The sequence below is a fragment of the Taeniopygia guttata genome, chromosome Z (assembly GCF_048771995.1).
Source record: "Taeniopygia guttata chromosome Z, bTaeGut7.mat, whole genome shotgun sequence".
NCBI lineage: Eukaryota > Metazoa > Chordata > Aves > Passeriformes > Estrildidae > Taeniopygia > Taeniopygia guttata.
The window spans coordinates 65,735,185-65,760,237 of NC_133063.1; the positions used below are offsets into that span (position 1 = coordinate 65,735,185).

The 25,053-nt window shown below is 41.4% G+C and overlaps 1 protein-coding gene across 9 annotated transcripts in view; it reads right to left on the reverse strand.

Annotated features, from left to right (window-relative positions):
• The window catches only part of IQGAP2 (IQ motif containing GTPase activating protein 2), a 123,890-nt gene that overhangs the window by 93,558 nt on the left and 5,279 nt on the right, over positions 1-25,053 (reverse strand). For all 9 annotated transcript variants that reach the window (XM_041711102.2, XM_041711099.2, XM_041711097.2 and 6 more), the window contains one exon: positions 8,687-8,786. In XM_041711102.2, the coding sequence (XP_041567036.1) occupies positions 8,687-8,786 (100 nt within the window). Of the gene's footprint in view, positions 1-8,686; positions 8,787-25,053 lie in introns of those variants that run through there.

Below are 25,053 nucleotides of genomic sequence, written 5' to 3' on the forward strand. Positions count from 1 at the left end.
CTTTTTTTGTGCCTAACACAAGGCTAATTCTGAACACATGCACCAGATTACAGCAATATTTGGGCTACCATTTCTCTTTTCACAAAAGAGGTAACTCCACAGCTGATCTTCTGTCTGTCATCTGTTTGTGAATTGATATCTAATAGCACCAACCACTTCATATGAGACACCAACGAGCTCATATGATTTAAAACTGCAAAATAAAAATCCTGACAAGAAATTTTTTTCCTTGTGTTTCAAAGAAAACATTCAACTGAATTACTTTAGGTTGTACTGATTCAATAACGCATGTCAGTTCCACAACTCAGTTGAAAACCAAATACATCACTTAAATTTTCCAGGGGATGGTTTGGCTTAAAGAATCTTTCTCCCTTTCGGTGTTAAGTCTGGGATTGAAGAGATTACGCTGTCTTCCTGTGCATTACAGAAAGCGCATAAGTAATCCAAAAAAACATGGAGAGCTGGAAAACAGAAACAATGAACAAAGCCATTTTCACAGGTCTCCCTAATTTGAGTGAGGTGGAAAGAATCTGAGGGGTTTACATAGCCACACACGGAAGTCTGCACATGCCTATCTGAATCTAGCAACAAAAATAGCAAAAACAATTATGGGAGGCTGTCACATTATCAGTCTCAAATGACAGTGGTTCCAGAACATCAAGAAGTGCTCTGACAAGTGTCCAAGCTCCTACAAAGTCCATATAGATTCTTATCTCCTCTGGGACACTACTATACTCTACCTCTTAAGAGACCCTTGAATTTAAATACAGGTGAACACAAAGGCATCTTTATTAAAGCATATGAATCATTGAGGCCAACAGCAATCAAAAGCACCATACAGTGCACGTGGCTGAGCCACACAGCTTCACAGTCCAATCAGCCCAGTTGTAAATCTGACCACATACTGCTTTAACAAGCAACCACACCCCTTGCAGGGAAACGCCACTCATCTCATGATGGGGAACACTGGTTGTGCAACAGCTCTATCTACTAACACAGGATTCACATGGTCTGTGGCCAGCAATGTCCACAGCCAAAGCAATTTCCAACGTTACTCCATTCTTAAATGTGAGATACAAACTGCCAGAGTGCTCCTTCTCTGGACAGCGAACAGTTGAGATATTTGCAACAGGAGTGATTTTCAAAGGAACCCATACTACAGCCCTCAGAAATTGCCTTATTCTATGAAGTGTTCACTTGCAATATCTAGAAGACAAAAGCTGGATGCAATGGCATGCCTGCACATTCAGCGACCACTGATCCCTCCCGTCCTTGAGCTGTTTTTTCCATCCAGAGCTGGGGGTACAGCACCACATTGGCTTTTTTGCAAATCTAAACATCCATTGGACCAATTTTAGGACTTTCAGTTTCAAAACAGTAGCTAAATCATAGAGATGTGGATTTCTAGCATCCATGAAGTAATAGCAAAAGCCTCCTGCCCTAGCAGCATGTTTCTTGTGAACAGTCACTTCTCGTATCCAATATACAGTAAGATCCCGTACACACCTGTGGGCAGCTCACTAGCATCAGTGGTCAGTACAAAGTAGTGCTATAAAGGTTACCACGTACAGCTGCTGACCCATCTCTTCTCATCTATGAAGAGCTATTCATACATCTCCACAACACTTTCTGATGGAGCCTGAATAAATACTTCTTCCAAAGATTAACAGCTCTCCAGGACACGGTAAGCTGAGAAAGAACGATCTCAACATGCAAAAAGTACACTTCTGCAAAGGGGCTGTTAAGAAGCAAATTCCTTCAGTCCAGGTAATCTCTTCCTCTGGTCCAAGGCAAATAGGCAAATGATGACATAAAGCATTTTGAGTACTACAGTAGGGATTACAGTCCAACAAGAAATGTGCCAGGGAGAATGCAGCACTCTCTGGTCAGCAGCTCCAGCAGCATGGCATGCAGCCATCGCAGTCCAGTGCGGGTGGCACAGGCAAGGCACACAAGCACTGTCACACATGCTGTCACTATTCCACATTAACACACAAGGAAGCAAAGGCCTTGGCTACCCTCAGGTAAACACGAAACAGTGCAGAAGGACTTACCCAAAGGTCAAGAGCAACATTTAAGCCCTTCAACACTGAGCAAAGATGTCCTTCCTTCCCATGGGTACTGTCACAGGTCCTTTCCAACAGCAGCTTCACATGACTCTCTTAAGCAAGGTGCAAACCCCAAGCACCTTTGCTGTCTCTAATCCCCACAGCTCTGTTCCTCTCTACACATCCCAGGCCAAGCTTTCTTTTAGCAGCCTTCCAGATATGTAGTTTTGGGTTGGTGATGTACAAGCACCCCTGCCAGTATCCCTACTCCTTCATGTGCTCCCCATGGTAATGCAACAACTCAGCCACTACTGATACCTTGGTGAGGCCACCTCAGGTCATGCTTAATATTAACTAGGAGCCACCCAGGGTGCAGAATGAAGCCACTGCTTTGACCTGACAATTGGGTAGATTTCTGAGTGGAGTATAAAGTCAAAGAAGCTTTCTAGTTGCACCACAGATAATCCAAGATGTAGAGGAGAAAGCGAAGGAGAAATGAAAATGCTGTGTGCTCTCTTGATGAAACTTAGCCTACAAACATCAATACACGGGCTGCAGAGCATGAACTAGTACAAATTTGTCAGTCTTCCATTAAAAAAAAAAAACAACAAAACAAAACAAAAAACCAACAAACTAGAATTCCTTTTACAAGACAGCAGTGCCTAAAAGAAAGGTGGAAACCTTGAGAAAGAGAACTAACTGGCTCTGAAGCAACTATACTGTTAGCTCCAGGGCATGGTATGGGACAAGTGCCATATGGTTCAGTCTACAAAAACAAAGGTCACCATCCATCATTGCTCAGCACCATTATTCCACAAGTATACACACTGAGCAATGACCCATTACACGTTACCTCAACATGCCAGTAAGGAGGTCAATGCATCCTGTACAGAAACTAGCACAAAAGGTTTCTCTTGCCTTTAGAACTCACCATCAAGACTTTTCATATGCAAATATCACTATCCAAGCAATTATTGGATTGATTGATACCACTGACATCACACTTCCATACAAAAATTCTGGCTTATCCACATAATTGTATAGCTTTCCAAAACTAAATGCTTTTCTACTAATATCTGGCAGTCTAGGTAAGCATGCTGAGGACCAAGACATGAAAGCAGGTATACTTGTTGATCAGTACTTCTGTGTGGACCAAGATACTTCAGCAACAGGTATAATGCAGCTAACACAGGTTTCCTCAAGGAATTTCACCTCATGACACACCCTCATTTCAAACATTTGACCTTCACAGAGGTGCTGCCAGCCACGGTCACTAGTACTTTATTTGGCAGGCAGAGTTGGGGAGGCAAAATTCAAATATACAATACAGTAGTAAGACTACCAATCCCAAATGAATTTTCTGATAAACCCATATGAAATATGTTACTGATAAATATTTTAGTATTTTCTGCCTAAAATTCGGTAGTTTTATAGCTAGATTACAATATTTTATATTTACTAAGGGCACAGGTCTTTAAATATTTCCTGTAGTCTGAAAGTATTTGAATAATATTAGTTCACTCATGACCTGCCAAGGCTGAATGGTTGCCATAATTTTATTCCTGAAGAAAGAGCAACATGAAACCTGGCAGACTTCCCTTGCAGTACACCAAGTCTTTGTAGGGCTCTGGTGCCTTCCCCAGAAACAGTGACCTCCTTAGCCACCCTCCTGGTCCCACACACCTGGCAATTGAGCTTTCTGTTGTGCTATGGTACTGCAAAACTTTTGGCTTTAACAAAAGCCAAGGAAGCACTTCACAGGGTTTGACCTTTTAAGTAAATTAGACTGTAGGTATATTTTTATTCAGCAGTTCACAACTATCGTATCATCAAGCAATACTACAGTTAGCCATTGCAAACCATTAAACAAAAAACAACATTAGGAAAGAGGCAGGTTTTGGAAACAGAACAGGACCATTTGTTTTTCTATTGAAAAGAAGTTGCAGAATAATGAGAATTTACTTATTCAACATAAAAAAAAGACTTCTCAAAAAGAAATTTCCTGGATAGTTTTCTTTTACTGTATCATTATTGTCCTAATACTGAAGCTAAAACTTCAGTGTTTTATACAAGTTACTGCCTTACTGAACAGCTGAGCAAGAAAAAAAAAATGGTCTGGCAGCTCTGTTTATGAAATTGCAGAATATGCTTTATGAAACAAAGTATATTCCATTTCATGCAGGGAGAGTCAAGGCAAGTAAAATGAGAAGTTCCATGGTTCAAATTCAATCTTATCATAAGAAGGTATAATTTCTAAAAAGCCAAGAGAAATGGTATTTACTTTACTATGCATGATTATAAGCCTAGCCAGCCACAACATATTTACTGAAAATTTGATTTGCTTTGTATGCCAAAGTTTCAATCACAATTTAAATCCTTCAAATCTGTGTTATCTTTACAGTGCAGTAATGACACATCAGCAGAGACAAGCAACAGCAAAAACCAAACTCAAGCCAGAATTTGGTGTGCTGCTTATTTCCTTTGGAAAGGAGGATTCTGTGGTCAATATTATTTTTCCCAGATTAGGGCTGGGAAAAATGTGGGCATGCACCTGTTAAAGTCACATAATTCAATACTTGAGAGCTTGTGATACAGCGGTTTATGCTCACTTTAGACCTTTGCTATTTACTAGTATGATTTTCCAAATTATACTGGATGTCAGGGTAACATCTGGAGGGCTTCTATTAGTGGCATCCATGGCTACATTTCTTGAAGTGCAAAAATCCCTACTCCTAATTGTATATTCTTGATTTTTTCTTCTCAGAAGTTCAAGGAAATGGGATGCTATCAATTTTTTGCTCCTTTTGGTTTTTTGTTTAGTATGCAAGATACTTTGCTTAAAGGTAAAAGTAATAAATCAAACAATATATACCAGCAACCAAAACCTCATTTTATCAGATGTGCAATCTCAGGCAGAAAGGGGCCCAGCAATCTACCAAAAAAAAAAAAGATTCTTTCCTCAATATCAAATATAACACCCTATCAAACTTCACTGACCTCTGCAGATATTACAACCCTGCTCATTGCATTTAAAAACCAATTTTCTATGTTGTATAGGTGTAACAGATACTGTGGCTAGCTCAGAAGGTATTTGCAGAAGTATCAGCTACCGATGACAGGATTCTTTTTTCATGTTGAGCCTTTAGCCAAGTTTTTATTAAAGCTGGGCTACTGTAAGTAAATATGAAAACAGTAATCTGAAAAACAGCTGAAAGCACACATTCTTAACCTATTTAATTAATTCTGGAATTTTAAAATGTAGAGCTTCTACAAAATACTGTTTTCATTACAAACATGGTGAGAAGCAAAATATGCCTCCTGAACATAGTCGTGTTCTGCCTGATCTTTTGCTATTTATTGTTTATTTCAGTATTTATTATTCCCCAATATGGACAAAAGCACATCATATTTGCACACAGTTGATTATCTAAAATAGTATTTGCTGTCATTTCAGCAGCTGCCAATTGGAAAAACTCACCTTGACTTACTCATTCAGTCTATTTATTGTCATTGATATCCACAGTCTTATGATTATTAAAAAGTCCTCCCCAAGCACTCAGGATGGAGATTAAATATGCCATAAAGGCAATTCCAACTCCCAGATTCACCCAAGAAGGTACTGCTGTGAGCAAGCAGGCAGCAGGCAGAGCTCTGGGTGGTTTCACAACCAGCTGCTGCACCTGGGGCTGAAGGCACCATCCTTCCTGCTCTGACTCAGACCCACTGCCACAAGCATGCAGCAGGGGAAGAGAGCCTGCACATCCCGTGGGTGCTGCTGCAGCACTGGGGAGCACCTAACTGGGACCCCTCCATCCAGCAGCAGCAAAAGTTGCAGATGTCTGTCACTTGGGAGTGTTACCTGTGAAAGCACTCTCCCAGTGCAGCTGAAGGGCAGGACCCACCATCTGCTGTGGAAGAAGCCTACATTCAAGCCTCTCTAGCTGGTCTCATTTGAATTGTCACCCTGTTGCTCTCTATCTCGCTTTCCAGAGTCCCCACTTTTGTTCAGGCTCTGTAGTGACAGTGAAAATTATATAAGTGTGCAGGTACAGACAAGAACTGCATATCAGTAAGCTTCATCCCTAATCAAGCACACAGAGCGAATAACCACACAGTGAGAAGTGATACAGAACTTTCTCATGTTTCCTATTTCTCCAGATTGGTGCTGGGAAAAGCATGGTAATGCACCTTTGACAGCCAAGCCTGGGCCTGGCAATAGCTCAGCTTCCCTGGACAACACTAGTCACCTCCTGGAAAAGCAGGGCTAGGGGGCTACAGAGCCATGAGACACAGGCATTTCTATTTGTTTCTGCAAGCTTTTTTGTAGCTGTTTGTTGCTGGGTTGTTTTCACAGTAGCAAGAGTGTCTTGGGGCAAAGTCCCATGGTACAACAAGATTACCTCAGTGGTTCTCTGTGAAGGGAGAAGATTCCCTCACACTCTCTTTTTTCCTCACAGCAGCTCTGTCTACCCAAACGCACTCCCAGGGCCCCCACCACACCCTGCATGGTCACCCTCCCTTCCTAATGAGCACTGGGACCAGTGCACTGAAGCAGAGGAGGATATCCAGCAGCATTGTGCTGCCACATCAGCTCCATGCATGACAGCCCAATCTCTTAGTCAGGGAAGTACAATGCTCCTTACACTGCATCCCCACCTTATGAGGTAATAACCATTGAACAGTACTAGTAGATACTGGTTTTCCAGAGATCCAGAAAAGCTTCCAGGTACCTAACAATCCTGGAAGTAATTGTACTGGATATGAAGTCCCATCATGGACTGCAGAGCTAAAAGAATGTTTCATTTAGAGAACTGCTAGTGGCAAGAATCTATGAAAATAAATACCAGGAAGGGGAGGAGGTTACTCATAGCAGATGCTATTTTAAGTCATTAATTGTAAAAATAATTTCACATCTCCTTGTGAAATATCAAGGGAGCTGCTTCAAGTTAGTTAGAGGACTCAATTTCAAAGTGACAATTAGCCCTGGGAAAGGGGAAGGTTGAAGACAGCCAGGAAGAAAAAGTAGTCAGGATAGCAGCAGAAGAGAAAAGGTTGAATTTGGAGACTAGATGCCATAGGACAGCAATAGGTGAGTTGCACCATACCAAGGAAAAGCCTTGAGCGAAATCAAACCTTGACTCACCGAGGTTAGCTGATATGGTGGACCTGATCTAACACCTCCACAAGTGAAACCTGCTCCCTTCCGTCTCTCCAGTGTGCAGCTGCACCCCATCCTCTTCCTCTTGCCTGCTCAGATTCTCCTCTGACCCCTTGATCAGACCAGTCAGCTCACTAAACCACACAAAAGAGCTAAGAATTCCCTTCACACAGCCAGCATGGCAAGCTGACTCATCTGACCGAGGGCAATCTCTTGCAACTGCACAATGGTGGCAGCAGGAGCATGTGGAGCAGGTCAGTCGTCCCTAGCAGCAGGATGACACTTGCCATCTTAAATATCTGAACAGAGAACCACTGCAGGAGAAAGAGGAAGAAAGAGCAAAGGAGGCAATATTTGCCACACCAAATGGAACAATGTAGTGAAGAGGAAGTAAGAATGACTGATTTTTTTAAACAATGCCCCTAGGATAAAACCATTGGCAGCTATTGAGAGGGAAACGCCTGGATTCAAGGGCCAGAGCACAATTTAATAGTAATTACTGACTAAAATACACTGGTTTAAACCATAGCAAAGATGCTATGCTTCATCTTCACACAAAGGTTTCACAGCTTGCACTACTAATCACAGTTCAAGTTTTCTTTTCTCAATAGAAATTCACAGGAAAGTCATCCAAATACAGTTTTTAAGTAAAAACATCATCATCAAAAAACAGAGCAGAAGCAAGACACTACCAGTGGTGCCAAAAACAATAAAATGAGTATAAGAGGCATCTTTGAAAAAGTCTGATCAGACAGAATATAAAATAGGCTTTTATATATAATATTTGCAGCACTTGAAGCTACTTCAAAAGCACAAGGCTATTGTACTCTGTTTCCCTGCTCTCTAATTATGAAAATGTTGTTGAATATTTGTTTTGAGAATGAAGTGAACATAGCACAGTACATTTGCACAAAGGGGATCAAAACTCTGTGCACTTTCAAATCAGTGTTTCATCATTGTTGCTCCAAGAGATGCTGTTGCTGACCAGTAGGAACTGAAGCAAGAGCAGAGTCCATCTTATCTTATTGCCCTGCCTGCACTCTACCACTATAGCACTGAGATGATATCAATCATTAAACCTGTAAGAGCCCAGGTGATTTTCTGCCATCTTAGCAACCCGAGTCTCTCCACAAGAACTAGCACCAAGAAGGGAGTGCAGCCACAGAGCCAGGAGCAAAATGATTTCCCCAGTTAATCACATAAGCCTGACTCAGCTTCTCACAAAATTACAACCTTGTGTTTTTGTATCTAGCCCCTACTTTCAATGAAAATGGACACCACAGCCAGTTTCAGGATGTTGTCTTGATTATTTCTAAATCTTTCTTTGGACCAGACTTTTCATACTGGGCATTGGTTTCTCATGCTGAGTGCTATGATACGCCAACATTCAGTTAATCCAAGTAATTCAAGATGTTGAATCAAAACAGGCCTGAACGCCCGCATTTAAAGGCCAGAAATAGATATGCTTTAATTTACTCACCTTTTTGCTTCTTCTAAGTGGCACAGATACTCATAAGCAATATTCTGACGCCTTCTCTCATCCATTTCCTCTGCAGAAAGCCTTTCATCATCCACAATAGCTGCAAACAGAAACCCATATCAAGTTATACATGAGGTGATTTTTAGAACAATTTTATTTAAAACCTGGGTGAATTGCTGAAGAAGGGAAATAAAAATAGTTATCACTTCTCTTTAAAAGAGGCCTTTTATGGTATGCACAAAGATGTCTAGGTCACCAAGGGCATTCTGTTCTTTCTACAGAGTATTCCTCAAGTTTCGCTTCTCCAAGACTAAGCACGTATTGCTCTGAGGCCATTGCCTGGTTTGGGGGCAGGATGGAGCACTCATGGTGGGGCTGACAGAGCACTCAAACATGGGGTGCTAAGGCTGGGAGCCAGCAGAGTTTCAGCTTACATATCCTCAGAAGAGTTTAAAGACTCTCATGAGGAAGCTCAAGGCAAGAAGCAGGTGGAACAGCCCATGCTAAGCAGATCCTCAACAAGAGAGACAAAGACAACAAACACACTGCAAAGGTATCTCAAGGACACACATGAGAATTGGCTGCCACTTCAGGAACCTGTGAGACTGCAACATGCTGAGCTGCCTCCCACTGATGGAGGTGACTGCAGTTGTAATCAAATGAACCATCTGTGGTTTCTCCTACTTACTGCTGCAACTTCATCACCTCCCATAAAAACACTCTCCCAGCCTATTAAGGATGCCTGTGCACATTTCCAGCTGCAAATCACCCCAATTATTTACAGCTACTACCCAGTGGCTGGTCTTTCTCTACTTTTAGAATACAGAGGGGACCTCTCTCAGCAGGTCTCCAATTCTTGCAAATGTTTCTAGCAGTGAGTCTGAAGCAGCATACTGTTGTGGTGACTTCTAGATGAAGCAGTGAGACTTTTGTAAATGGCCTTCAGTATACATCAGTTACCAAAGTGACACCCTATTTATACTGAATTTTGGACTAGGTCATCTTGAAGGGATCTTCCAACCTTGATCATTCTGTGAAAAATGTGGTCCTACATTCTTTCATGTTTTCAGTCACATGCTCACATCACCTCTCATGCCATACCTGGCAACCCAGGGGCTGCATCAGTGAACCAGAACATGGAGCAGCTCTTGCTAAAGAAATCTGTTTCTGGGAGGATTGGCTCCCTGACCTGGGCCACTGCATATTTGCAGACACAAGGAGGGGACAGAAATGCAGGGCTGGACTAGCTGCTTTCTGTGTCATCCCACGAGCCAGTTAGCTGAGAACATCATGACACATCCTCCGTAAAGAAACACAGCCCCTGCTTCTCCTGAAATGCAATGTGCTTTGTAAGCTCCATTTCCACACAGACTTGTGCCTGCCACAAGCACAGACTTGTGCCTGCCACAAGCAAGTTCTCAGCTTTTCCCTGACATTACTTCTAGTAGGGGATAAACACTTTCAGGTAATGGATACAGGTAAAGTAAAAGGCACTTTAAAACAGCAGGACTCTGGGGTTTTGCAAGTACTTGCATACCTTGAAACTTGTACCTCAAAAAAAAAAAAAAAAAAAAAAAGAGAGAAATGATGTCACATGCATTTACTGAGGACACAAAAGAAATCACACTACACACCCACATTTTGGGCTGATGCTACCATACATTTGTTAAGGTCTTGTATAGCTGCTTCAAGCTTTGTAGTTTAAGTTTTAATGATCACATGGGAGTTGATATCTCTCATCTTCCTTTGCTTTTAATATTGCTCTTCCTAATTACCCAGATGTTTCATACACCAATCAAACAAATACATGTCTTGCTCAGAGTTTCTTTTAAGTCTGGTAGCTCCAATAAGCATGACTCACTCTAAAATGAGCTCTCAGATACTGTAATCAGGATATCACTTGCCATGAACCAAAACATTAGTTTGGAGGCAAACATGGGACGCAGATCACAAAACACTATGCCTAGCCATGGAGGCTGCTCTAATACTGTTCTTGCCCTCACCACCATCAGCACAGCCAGGCTGCTCTTGACCCCATGACATAGCTCCTCTGCTGCAGAGGGCTCCTGACTTCCCAGAGCAAGCGAAAAATACTGACAGCACACTGAAACATAATGTACACACAGAAACATAATGTATCATTTTATTACTTGCAACACTGCTATCAAGCACCCCTTTTCAAAAGCTCTCCCAGCTATGAGTGCTCGTAAGTGGAGACAAGCGCTCAGAAAAGCCCAGCTGATTTTCCTACTTGGCTATGGTCCTGTCAGCCAGGGTGGGACAGCCAATACCAGGCCAAGCCTTCATCCCCCATAACAGCTCCCATGCCCTGTTCCTCATAACTTGTTAAACTGTTGTTTACTCCTGCCCTCCAACTCAACACAGCCATAAGCAAATCAGAAAAAAAGCAGCTTGTCTGAATACAGGTGAAGGAAAACCACATGACCCATTTAATCAGTCTAGGAATTAACTGAATAACATTAATGCTTTGCAATTTAGTTCAGGTCTGCACATCCAAGGGTGCCTCCCATCCCCAAAAAAGGTATCCTAGATCAAGCAGCCCTGGCCAGACTCAAATCCCTCATTAAAATTATTTATTATTGCAAAAATTGATTCAGAGAGTGGATGAAGGCACCAACAGATATTGTGGAATTGTAATAGTTGTTCTGCTTAAAAAACACTGCAACAATGAGAGGTAAGGGCAAGATTCAAAAACAAGTTACTTGTATACACACTGGGATGTGGAAAAGCCAGCTCCTTTCTGGAGGGTGTATCAGCAGCTCACAAGTTGGAAATCAGGCTTCTTTTCTGCCAGGGCCAAAGCAGCTAAAATATCTGGGTTGGATATCTGAGCACTGAAAACACAGAGCACAGGGAATGCCAGCACCTACAGATCTGATCCTGGGAGGAGTCTCTTACAACACCAGCTTCCAATAAGTCTGATTATACACTTACCCTCCAGCATATACTGGCTTCAAAGCAACTGTGCTATCACATCAAGAGTGGTTGCAGACACAACTTTAGAAACGGAAATGACAACCTGCAGGTGGCCTCAGGACTGAGCTGAGGAGGCAATTACTTTGAAGGCTTGGGTTCTTAAAGTCTAGTCTATAATAATATATTTTGGCAAGGGCATCAGTCTTTGACTAGAGCCCTGTGTACATCTTTCTTCAAACATCCTGAGAGCACCCATCAAGCCAGCCACACTTAAGTTCAATACACAAACAAGTTTGGTTTGGAGACAGAAAGCTCAGTCTTTCTGCTTAATAGAGCAAGTATTAGTCAGAAGACCAGGAAGATTGATGAAAGAATAAACATATTTCTATATCAGTAACTTTTTTAGCTCACAACAAAAGAGAGTGTTGCAATAAACGGTGTTACATGGCAGAGTAATCAGGGCTGGGCTTCACCTGAGGATCTCTAGCAAGCAGGATCCTGACACAAAATCTTCCAGCTGAGAAGATCCAAATGCCATAGAACAAGGCACACTCTACACGAAAGCTATACAGAGGGAAAAAATCATCTAAACAATATCTTATGATTAAATCCATTAATTATGTGACTTCAAATTCAGAGGAATTTCCTTAAAGACAAGTGCATCTGGACAGCCAACAAGAACTAATAAAAATGCTAGCCTTAAAGCTATTTCAATTCATTTTAGATGTCGACACCCTGTTAGCCAAGAGTCAGACATAAAACATGTGCTAAGGCACCAAGTTCACCCATAGACACTTCTTTGTGAAAAAAAACACTAAAAGTGTGTATGAAACACATGGAACAGTGAGCAGTACTAAAGCTTACATTGCAGCACATGGGAGATTTATTCTGGTACTCAGTACAGCACACCAACTTTCCAATTTGTCCCACAATTGATTCAACAGAAATAAAGGAACATTCTACTGGTAGTTTCCTATGTATGTATATTCTACATATTTAGCACAAAAGTAAGTGCTTACCAGGGAGTTTCCTAAATTGAAGATTTGGTCATCTTCTATCAGCTGACACATTGTACTTACATGGACCCTCCTCTCCTAAAATTGCCCTGTGTAGGCAGAATCTCAGACTAATTAATGTTTGGGGTCTGGTTGTGAATTGCAAAAGTTTCTGATGTGCCCTGATCCAAGATAGCCACTCCAGCTGTTGGCAAATTCTTGGAGCTATGCCAGTTGCTGACCACAGAGCTGAGAACTCAACCCAAGGCACTCCATGACCTACAGTCAACACAGGCCTGCAGGATTTACTAAGTCAGACTCAGCAATAGTAGACAGCATGAAAACATTTCAATTTTCTGGATTTGAGCAAGTTCTCAGAAATAGAGCCAACACATCTGAAGATGCAATATTATTACTGAAACTAGCAATCAGCCCAGGTGCACAAAGCCACCGGAGCCACGACCTTACTAACAGAATCCAGAAAGAGAATCAAAACTTCAGGTTCACAGAGATGTGGTCACTTTACACAGGCATTTTAAAAACAAGTACTGTCTCTCTAAACATCATCCAGTTCAGAGCTCATTTTCATATTTCAACCATGACAAGGATTTTGGAGGTCCCAAGATCACAGAGACAAATTACACTGATACTGAGTTTACTGGAAATCTAATCACTGTTTCAGTAGTTCACCACCCTTAGAGAATTTTCTTGATTTAATCTAAATCAAGAAAATCAAAATCTATCCTCTTTCAGTCTGAAGCTATTCCCACTTGTCCTATCACTACCCTTATAAAAAGTGCCTCTCCATCTTTCTTGTAGGCCACAATGAGAAGTCCCAGAACCTTCTCTTCTCCAGTCAGAGCAACCCCAATATTCTCAATCTTTCCTCAAAGGACAGATGTTTCAGCCTTCTGATCATTTTTGTGGCCTCCTATTCTGGACCTGTTTTAAAAGATCAGCATCCTTCTTACATTGGGGCACCAGAGCTGGATGCCATACTCCAGATGGGCTGTTATGTGGCTGGAGTGGAGCCACTATAATCACCTCCCTTGACCTGCTGGTCACAATAGCTTATGTTTGAATTTACACTAAGAGATGTTTCACAGGTCTAACTTGCAACAGTTTGCAAATTAGTTCATGGATCCAGGGATTGTACCTTTAAATGGTGCTGAACTTAAAATAATATGTAACAAAAGAGCATGCAAGAAAAAGTAATATTTGTTACAATTTCTAAATACAAATTTATGGAACACTTTATAAGGCATAGTCTTTAAGTAATTCAGGTATAGCCATTTACCAAAGAGTTTTTCTTATCTTGGAAAAACTGAAGCTGGAAAAAAAACCCTGCAAAATCTACAACAGCACTTAAAGCTTCCTGGTCATTAATTTTCTCTCACACATATGACTATCTGCAACAGTTCAAGAACAGCACGTGGCTGCTCCTAGCAGGCAGACCCTTTAATAAGGCATTTGCCAGAGACATATCAAAGAACTTCTTACACAGAAGGCAAAGACAGGAACAGAGGCTTTTATTTCCCAGGGCCAATCCCCCTCAATTTCCTGCCACCAGAGACTTTTTCCCATGGAAAGCAAGACATGAGCAATAAGGAGGATTTTGGCCTCCTCTTTTGGCACCACAACAGGGAAGTTCAATGAACAAACAAAACAGACTATGGAGAGCACAAAATTCTCTTACAGTGATAGAACAGAATTTGTAAAGTCAGGGTTGGGGTGGGGGAAAGAAAAAGATACAGGTGTATATATAAAATGCTGGGATAAAAGTTTTTCATGAGAGTGTTTGAATTAAACATTAGCTAAAGCACATTTCACAGTCTCAGCTGTCTGCTTTCTGAGCCACACAGTAAGCAAGGCCAGGCAGTGTCTCAGTCCACTGGCAAGAAGTTCTGCAAATTGCCCCCCTTACATCTTACTGCCCCCTTCTCCCAAGCTCTACCTATATCCAGTACCCCTATCCAGTATTCATCCAGTCAAAAGTGCTCAACAGAGCCATTCCATAATGAAAACAAAAGCCAAGGAGACTTTCTTGCACAAAAACTTCTGACTGAGTTTACTGGCCATAGCCAGTCCCAGTGATAGCTGAGCCCAGTACAACAGGCTCTAGGCAGCATCCCATTTATTTCTTCCTGTAGTGTGAGGTTCCCTAGGCATTTGTCGTCACAATTCAGTGCTGTAGCTTCAAGAAGAAGCTATTTACATTTTAGATGGTCACAGTGACTTAAAACCTTATGTAATGAGAGAATATATAGCTATTTTGTCCTAGTCTTAAAAAGGCCGATAAACTCATCTTTTGTGCCTTCTTTTTATTCCTAGTAAAATTTATGGAACTACAACTCTCAGATACCTAACATCCCATGAGCACCTGCCTTGGCTAGTTCAACTCCATGGCTGCTCCTAGTTTGGCAGTTCATGTGCTGCACCAGCCAAGCCCAGGAGCAGGTTGAGAAGGTAATGCTCTAAGGCAGGCTCACTGCTCTTCAGTCTGTTCTTATTGCAACAGGACAGGAGCTCAGAGCACTGCCAGGAAGCTGCAAAACACAAGGGAAAAACATGTACAGATATCAGAAAAACAGCTCTCAAAGCTACAAGCAGATGGAGTTCCCCCCGAGCCTCCACTCCCATATGAACTTGCAGGTATCCAATGTAATGATTTATTAAATATACAGAAGAAAATGTGTCAACTATAACAATGTGAACAGAGATAATTCAACAGGCTACTAAGAAAAAATGGCTTTACAGCACCAAACACCTATTACAGGTGTTCCATTATTAAGGTATTTTGTACCTACAGGTCTATTGTTATGCTGGAAGTTATCTTTGGACAAAAAAAATTCAAGGCTCTGATGAAAACAGCATTCTATAGACTTCTTCTGTCAAAAAGTAGAATTGCAAGCAAATAGCATGTGTCTCACAGCAATGAGACCAGATGGCCTGAATATTTTTCTGTGTCTCCAGTTAGGGGCATTCAGTCCATTCCCTGAAATTTGCTCAAAGGAAGGTCTCTAGACAAAGGCAGACACTGCAAGCACTAAAAAACCTACAACAGCTGTGAACTTGGAGGGCAGATTCACATGAGAGAGTAGACTAATACACTTAATTAAAGAGGGGAGCCTTCAATATGTAACTTTTCAAATGTTTCCAACATTGAACTACTCTCTCCCTTAAAAATAGCTATATCTCTCCTAATCTTGTTTTTTATTGTTAAAGCATGCAGGCTTGTACTTTCAAACAAAAATATAAATGCATCTTCTGGCCAGCAGATAGATATTATCCACTCTTACAAATTGTGTGTCACATAGGATCTCCAGGGCCACTGTTCTGGACTACATCTAACTGCCAGACACTGCACAAACAGGGAAAGCAAATACACACCATTAGCATGGGAGTGTTGAACACAGACATCCAGTAAAAGACATCCTGATATAAAATTAAAAATGTTTGCTAAACCAGTCTTTCCCCTGAGCTTTCCCAGAGAGCCTCATTCCTGTGTATTTACTTTCCCAAGTCCTCCTCTTCCTCTCATTTCCTTGATAAAGGTCTTATTTCAGTCATACATATCTGCTACCACAAGGCCAGCCACATCCATTTACAGATACTGAGTGCTATTGCAATACATGGACCTTGGGACTGCCATACAAGGGGACAGTGATGCAACAGCAACCACATTCCACGCTCCTGAACCCAAGTGTCAAAACCACTTAATTTCTGCCAGACACTGGCAAAAGTCTGCAGGGCTCCTTAGACATGTCTCAAGATAACTTCAGTCCCCACAAAGTTAAGAAAAAGTCATTTAACCACAGACACAAGTTGGCTTTGGCATTAAGCAAGTACATGTGCTGCCAGAAAGTTTAACATTCAATTTTCAATTACAGGTATACACATCCTGTAGTGTGCTTTTAAACCTCCAGCTTTCCACAGTATCATCACATGAGACTTCAGCAGAGGTAAATATTAAAAGACGCCAAGTAGTTCTGACATTATCTTACTGTTTGATACTAGAGCATGGACATCTCTTTCCTAGTATGGTAATTTAACCCTGTGCAGAAAAAAAAACCATTGCATTTTATCTTGACTTCATTACAATTGTTCAGTCTGTTTGGAAGAACAAGGAGATACAGTAATGGAATTGAAGGAAGCAGATGAAAACCCAACCATTTTAATTTAGCTGCAAGTGTTGCCATCTACGATTACAAACATGGAATGCAATGTATCAGCTTGTTGCTCAACCACTTCCACCAACATTTAACTGCTGGTCTCACTGTCCGCAGCATACTGGTGTAATTGCTTAACAAAATTGTAACTGTTTATCTTTGCATGCTTTGCTAGCTGGTCAAGTCACAACAGGTTTTCTCAGGATTGAGGTGCTCACAAAACACCATTAAAACTCTACCTCTTTTCTGTGACCTTAAACTTTTAGGTCAACTTAGACAATTGGCCTTAGTGCTCTTCTCTCACTTTTTTTTTTTTTTTTTAACACTCTTTACTCACACTCACTCTTTACTAATAAACTCTCAGTCTAGGTTCCCAAAAAAGTCACAAGTCTGAGGAAGCACCCACACTGAGGAGGTAGTGAACACCAATTATAAGCTATTTCTTTCATTCACAGGCCATACTATCTCCACATACTTCGCCCAAATGCATTAGCATGGCCAAACTTCAAGGCAGCTTTCAGAAGCTTTCCTTCTCCAGAGATTAGTTAATAAGAAATCAAATAAAGAGTCAATGGCTCCTTTACCAGCTTTATGCATCTGCTGTTCTCTTAAATAAAAAACTTGTAATTTGAATTCTATGTATTTTGACACACTTACCTTTTGTTTTGCTCATTTCACTGGAATTACTTTAACCTGTTTGCTTTTTCCTAGTAATATACATAAAAATCTTAAGTATAAGAGCCCAAATTTTACCATATGGATTCTATTTCCTTACATTTTACCTACTGTGACCTCAATTCAACTTAACACAAGCAGACTGTAAACAAAATAATGAGAAAGACAGTTTAATCTTGCCAGGCAAGGTTATGCACTATGCAACTATGAAAGACAGAAAAATGCTAGTGTCTATAATGTACCTTGGTATGAGCCCTGTAATTAGATTTAGTCAGAAGACAGATGCAAGTCTTTTGCCTAAAAATGCCATCAGATTAATTTCTACTATTAGGCAGTTTATATTGAATTTTTCTCTGAAGAGAATTGCATATGTATCAATAAGTCAGCAGTATATACACACCTACATAAAAGGACAAGTAACTTGTGATCACTAAAATACTGTGATGATGATGCCAAAAAAACCAAAAACAACTAATCCAGAAGACATTCATCCCTATGCAAGCAGTTGGAACCAAGAGTCTCAACAAGTTATCAGGAAAGGCGACTGTGCATGCAGCCTTCTGCAGAACCCCAAAGGCAACTTTTATTGTGTATAATCACATCACACCACTGCCTGAGGCCACAACCACACCCATCAACATTGGTGGCAGGGCAGAAAGACACTGCAGAAGTGGAGTGGAAGAACAGGAAAGTGGGGCTGGAGACCATCAGTAGTTAAGGGCAGGGCACAGACAGAACTCACTACAGTGGCAGTGGGAAATCCAAATTCAGGCTTGTCTGTCCACTGTGTGTTCACACACATTGCTACCCACACCTCTGTGTCATGCCTCTTAGCTATTTGCACAGCAAAACCTCTGACCTAGCAGCAGTAAGATCACCCTAATTGTGTTGTTTAAGATGCCCCAGCCAACACACAGGGCCAGAATAAAGCACCAGGCTTACTGTGGCAAAGAGGGACTCTACCTGAGGAAGGTAGGCATGTTTGACAAGAGGTACTTGTCACCAAAGGCAAACTACTTAAAATGAAGAGCATAACACAAAGGTTTTGTGCATCTGTTGTTGTTACTACTTGGTAGAAATTCAAAAGACAGATAGCCATTGAAACAGTAGCTAATTAAGGTAATGCCCTGCAAATACTGCAAAGCTTTTCTGGCCAAGTCAACACCTTGTTCAATTTCTGTTTCAGTCTTGAAAATGCAAAAAAACCCCATCTGTATTACAGCTTGAGGCCAGAACAGTGATTAGTAAATACACTCATAGCAATCCTCTATTACCCAGGGGCTGGTTAGGGAAGGCTACACTTGAATGCAAGAAAAGAGGAAGACAAGAACAGGGACAGGGGAAGTGAAAGAGAGGGGAAGGGTTGAACAACTCAGACCTCCTGAAAGAAGTCTGGGAGGAAAGGGTTACCAAATGGATTCAATATTCAGATCATTGGACAACTGAAACCAAAAAGCTTCCTATCACCAAACTCTCAGTACAGTAACCAACTGAAAAAAATGTGGTAATGTGTAGCTCAAGAAAATAAGGATGACAGGCAAGAATCCTGAAACAAAAGAGAATCTGAGGAGAAAGCTGTGTCTAGGTCACTAAGTAACTCATACTGCAGACTTTTAGGAGTCTTGATCTGAACCATGAGACTCCAGAGGACTGAAACACCTGTCTAGGAAAAGCCATAGAGAAAGAGCACCACTTAATCACTGAGTAAACTGGAAATCACCATGAGAAAGTCTGCAGTGTAGAAACCCTCAGCCTTGACATCTGGTCTTTATTCTTCTCTTGACAATCCATCATCTTCTGGTTCTTTCACAGGCAGTCTTTTGCAGGGTCCTTCTACCAAGGTGTGAATAAACCATCTGTTCGCTTTTTCCACATTCTGAAAGGAGCTCCGGAAAACACCTGAAATGTTGCAGCACATTTTTCCTTCAAGGTACAAATATAGGCATGTGAATATACCATGAGATTAAACTGCAAGACCACTCCTGCCTTTGCCTGCCTGGATTTTAATTCCTATATAATTATTACAGTCACAATATCTTCAAAGTTTGTAATTCAAAATTCTTCTGCTTAAAGGCACAATGGATTTGTTTGTTTTTTCTTGGGTTTGGGGTTTTTTTTGCTTAATCTTCGTGGGGAGAAAAAAACTTGCGCATTTGGGATAATAGAACTGAAAATTCAGTTTGCAGCTACAAACCCAGACAATGAGATTGAACAGTTTGAATACAAAAATGGCTTCAAATTCACAAGAACATAAAGAAATGCGGTATGTTGCATAACACTTACATATAGATATGATAAGTTTAGGTGATGAGCAGGACCCTTGGGTAGAGAAGAACACAGCCATTGCAATTCCTGTCCTCTCTCCATCACTCCTGGCTCCCCAGGGAAGGCAGCTGAGCTGCTTGTTGAACAAGTCCCAAAACTGCTGTGCATTCAGTAGTTGTTTCGATAACTGATATGACCCAGCACAAGCAGGAGCCACAAAATAGAGGGTGGAGGCACACCATCAGGCTCACGAGATAGAATCTCACTACAAAACTTGGGCTTTGTTGACTGTGCTGGTCCACTCAGAGGCAGAAAGTCACAGAGGATGGAGATGCACCTTCTTTGTTCCTGCCTCACGGTGAGATGATAAATTCTTGCAGGAAGAAGGCAAATGCAGTGTGCCTGTGCAGGTGCTCAGTTCAGGGGCAGTGCCAGGCCAGCAGTGACCTCAGTTATCTCCTGAGGCCTGCTTGGCTGCCTTCACTATGCAATAAGCAAGTGTTTGCAAAAGTACTGGAGCTGATACTGCTGGCTCCAGGGTAGCCTCCTCCCAGTACTCCCTGGTAGGTCACTTCAGGAGCACGCTGCACAGGCAGGCAGCCCTTGTAGGGCATTTATCCACAGGGCTTCTGAACAACTTTGACCCTTATTTCTCATTCATATACATACCCAGGAATATGAATTATTTTTTCCTTCATCATCAGGAGATAGAACCATAGGTGAGAACAAAATCACAAAGTGTTTGAGCCTTGAATAGCAAACCTTTGAGCAAGATTTGAAAAGAACAATTCTTGCCCTTTTAAGTCAGTACATCCAGTACATATTTACTGAAACTCGAAGCTGTTTTGAGTGACAATGACACGTTCACCATTGCATATATCATTGCAAAATCAGATACAGAGTGAGGTGGATGTTGCTCCTAGCTTATCAATAAACCAAGTACTTTCATTTCCAGGACAAGTCTTTGACAGCTGTGCCCAAAAGATAATTTTTTTACCTAAACCATACACTCAAGATTTTAAGTATTAATATTTGTCCTACTAAATTTCCTCTAACCTGAAACTTTGTCCATAGCATCTTGAATAACTTAATTTTTCACATTATTTGCTTATGTCTACTTTATAACCCAAAGTTATATTTGGGTTAATGGAGCAAGTACTGACCTCAAGACAGACTCCTCGTTACCTTGAGCACATTTCCTCTAATGAGATTATCACAGCGTCAATGCTAAATATCAACTGCATAAAAACATATCAGGAGTATATCAGAAGCATTATGTAAACACCCCGAAAACAAGTATTTTGCTTGAAACAGCAATATTAAGACCACCAAAATAAAGGAAGCATAACTAGCATTCAATCACTGTTATTGCACCAGCAGTACAAGCAACATATATAAACTTAAGACCAAAGTTATGTGTTTGCAATTTTTGAAGTCTCTACCCAAAACAGAAATTTGGGCCCTTGTGCCGCACATAACAGCTGGGCACAGAATTTTATAATCTTCTGTATAGCTGCAGTTTGTTTCCTTTCTTGAAGCACTTCTTCACAAAAATCAAGAATTTTGCTCAGCTTGTAACAGTTCTTCCAAGTTTTTCCCTGGTTTTCAACTCACACTCTATGGACAGCTTCCTTAAAATAAGGCATTTACTGCTGCTAGAGGGAGTGGAGCAGTGTAAAAATATATTTCCTCAGCAGTATCTTACCCAGGTGAGTTTCTACCATTCCTATTCTCTATGGCAACTATTTCTGTATAGACCCACTGTCACAACAAGCCTTGCTCATCACAAGTATTCCTCCTCTTCCTGGCTTCCACACTAAAGGCTCTTAAGTGTGAGCATACATGAAATACCTTCTACCTAATTTGTAACAGTTTTCACACAAATGGTCAATTTTCAAGAAAGTCTATACTTTATAACTTGAGGAAATTATATTAAAAAACTTGATCACATGTAAATTTGCATCTAAAATGTGCCTGAGAAGCTACTGGAAGACAATTTCTACTACTGCTATAGGAACCCAAAATTCTTAACTGCTCATTTCTTTGTCCTTTTGGGGAATCCAGGCCTGTCAATGGGCAGCATTTGCAGCCTGGGCAGAAGTAGCCTATCAGTCAGCACCTTCCTGATATGTTTCAGGAAAAATAATACTGATGAACATTACAGAACTCCACCTCTATTTTTATCAGAAACTTCTCCAAACATTTATGAAGCTACTTAATTTTAAGTGTGGCAACAACATAACAAAAAAAACTACCCCTCTTCCCTCACCCCTGCTCCCCCCCAAAAAAGAGGAAATACTAAGTGTTATTGCCATGGTTCAGTGTTATAGGAAACACCAGCCCTTGTTTTGCCTGTTACTAACCACAGTACCAAGTTGATTCATTTTGTTCTAGGACAGCTCGTATCTGTGTAATCTTCAGCAAAATCATGTGGTCTTACTTTTCATTTTCTGTGTGTAGATATAAGTTGGAACACAAGGGGCTGGTTTTACAAGTGATAAAAAGCTGTGCATTTTCTGGATTGTTCTAACCCATTTGTTAAATATCACTACTATAGTCAGAGGTGATATAAATTAGCAGGCAGTCACATCCAGTCCTTGAAGGTCAGTTGTCTATCCACCTTCAATAATCAGCTGCCATGCAGCTTTGAATGCCAAGCCAAGGCTGGTTCTTCTCCCAGCATCCACTAAATTACAGTGAAGAAATTTGTGCTCTGCTGTGGCCTGAAAAGCAGTATTCAAAACAACTTCTTAGCTCAGATGTAGTAAGATCATATTTACTGTGAGCTTCATTTTAAAACAGCTGATATTTTTCCTTGGTTAAAGCTTTGCCCCAGATTTCTCTAGACATAATCCCTGCTCTACCCTCCTTCATGTTCCTTTTCAGTTACACCACAACCTACTCATGTTGATATTCATTCTGCTACACTTACTGAAAAGATATGAAATTTTAAAATTGTTTGCCACTGAACAGAGACCATCCAGTCAGTTGTAGCTTGAGTAAATCTGTTGGTCTTGAAAAAAACTAAAAATCACAGAAATAAGCAGCACATATCACAAGTTACATCTCATGCCCACAGTTTTGAGGCCCTCAAGTCAAAAGTAATTTTATCAGCTACAAAAAAGAGATTTGAAAAAGCATATTTTTTACTTCGTGTAAAAAAAGCATTTATTTTTCTTTCTTGGTTGGGTAGTCTAGAAGTCAGTTTCTTCAAATTTTCTTAGCACTGTAGCATTGCCAGGCAAACACTGCCATGCCTTTACTGTCATGGATTTGTGAAGTTACAGCACTAAAGATTACCTCAAAAATATTTCTGCAGTTCCAAACTCCCTGGGCAACAGAGAGCTGAAAGCAGCCCCAGCCATTTCAAGAGGGCAAGGCACAAGCCTGTCAGCAGCACCACAGCAGAGGTAGCTGGGGACACCAGAGTGATGCATGTGACACTCCTTCCTGTGTGCCCCAGTCCACCTTTGAGTTCTGCTTGCACGTTTTCCTGCCCTGCTGCACGCACACTTTACAGATCTGTGTGTGCAACTGTAGCACAACTTTAGCTTCATCTGCCATTCTTCCTTCCTTCTTCAGCACCTGCTGGTACTCATCTCTACTCAAGTGACTCCATCATGCTGGAAGACCTGCCTGCAGGCTTATGCTGCAAACCAGACTGGGGACCTAATCCAGCCAAAAATAATTCCACAGGAGGAGTCAAGGTCACTTCTTTCACCAGTAGAGTTGACTGAAAGCACACTCAAAACCACAGTTTCAGGGTGTGGTTCCAGGGCAATTTTAACACCTCTAAACTCTGTCTGCCACAGTCCCACCTGGCCAGAAAGTCCCCCTGCCTTGGACAGCAAGTGAAGCTGTGAGACCTGCAGTCACCCCTGCACAGACCAGAGGTGACTGCAAATCCAGCAGTGCAAATCAGCTCTGCTAGGGGAGATTAGCTTCCTGACAGATTGGATATGCATGCTGGCAAGAGGTGAAGTTGTCTTCATCAGCATGACAGAGCAGCTGAAGACAAGTTCATGCTGCTGAAACCTCACCAACTGGAGCAGTCTGCAGCAAAGCAGGCAAGGGGATTCCAGTGCAAATAACACCAGTTAAAAACAACATCTTATCAATGATGCTGACCCTAGACACAGGGTTTATTCTCAAAAATATTGTGTCTTTGATTAGCTCAAGGGGTTTTTTGCCTTGTTTCTAATACTTCAGCCAGAGTATTAGGCACAGGTAGCCCCAGTACTCAGCTACGATTCCTCAAAACATCTTTGAAACAATACCCTTAAAACACAGTGAAACATTTACTGGCCTGTAGTTCAACACTACAACCCTGTGGAAAAGCAGTTGCCTTAATGAAGCGCACTTCTGTACAGAGTTTGGGAATTTCCCATTCCAGCTGCCTCTGGATTAATCTGTGCTCTCCTCCCAGAAAAGGAGAATCCAACCCCACAAATATAATCAGTTTACAGAGCAGTTTTATAAATCAAGCACAAATGCAGGAGGTTATTATTAATTTCAGGAGGAACAGACAGTAGAGGATTGATAGCGTGCATGACTACAAATTCCTCTACACACTCTGAAGCCTGGTAAGAGTTGCTTTAAATACCTTGCTAGATGCCACAAAAGCTTTTACTGCACTTTCAAAGAAGCAGGTCAGAGTCCACAAAAGAGGACTGTAGAGACCACATCCTTCATCACTCACTTTATCACAAGCCACGGACTGCTTAGCCGTATACACGAAGGCCAAGATAAGCATCTGAGATGAGGACAGTAGTTTCTAACAGCTTTGGAGCCTGGTTGGCAGACAGGACCACACCCGGAGGCAGAAAGTCTTCATGGGCTGGCAGCAGTTTGCCAGCTGCTGTGAGTCAGAGCTCTGAAGTGCTCCTTGAATCTGATTCCTGAAGAATTTATATCTAGACAACCTCAGCTTGGGCAATAAGTGATAACAAAGAATTGACATAATCCCTCTGGATAAGTATTTCTTGCTAGTGCATATTCATTTCAACAAAACAGTAATTTCAGCACTGAAATCAGCCACCAGCACAGGTTCTTAATGACTGTTTATTTGCTTACACATTTCTAAAGGTATTTAGAAGTTAAGTGTTTTACTGTGCAGAGTTTATAGGAAAACCATCTGGTTTAGTACTCTATTCCCTCCCTCTCTGGCCACCTTACCTTGGCTGTTGGCCACCAGAGAACACACTGCAGTCACTGCCTGGCCCACCAGTCCCTCACCACCACAGGCTAGGGCACTCTTGTCCTGCATCACAGCAACTGGCAAAACTCAATTGGAGTAGTGCCAGGGCAACATGATGGTCTCCACCAC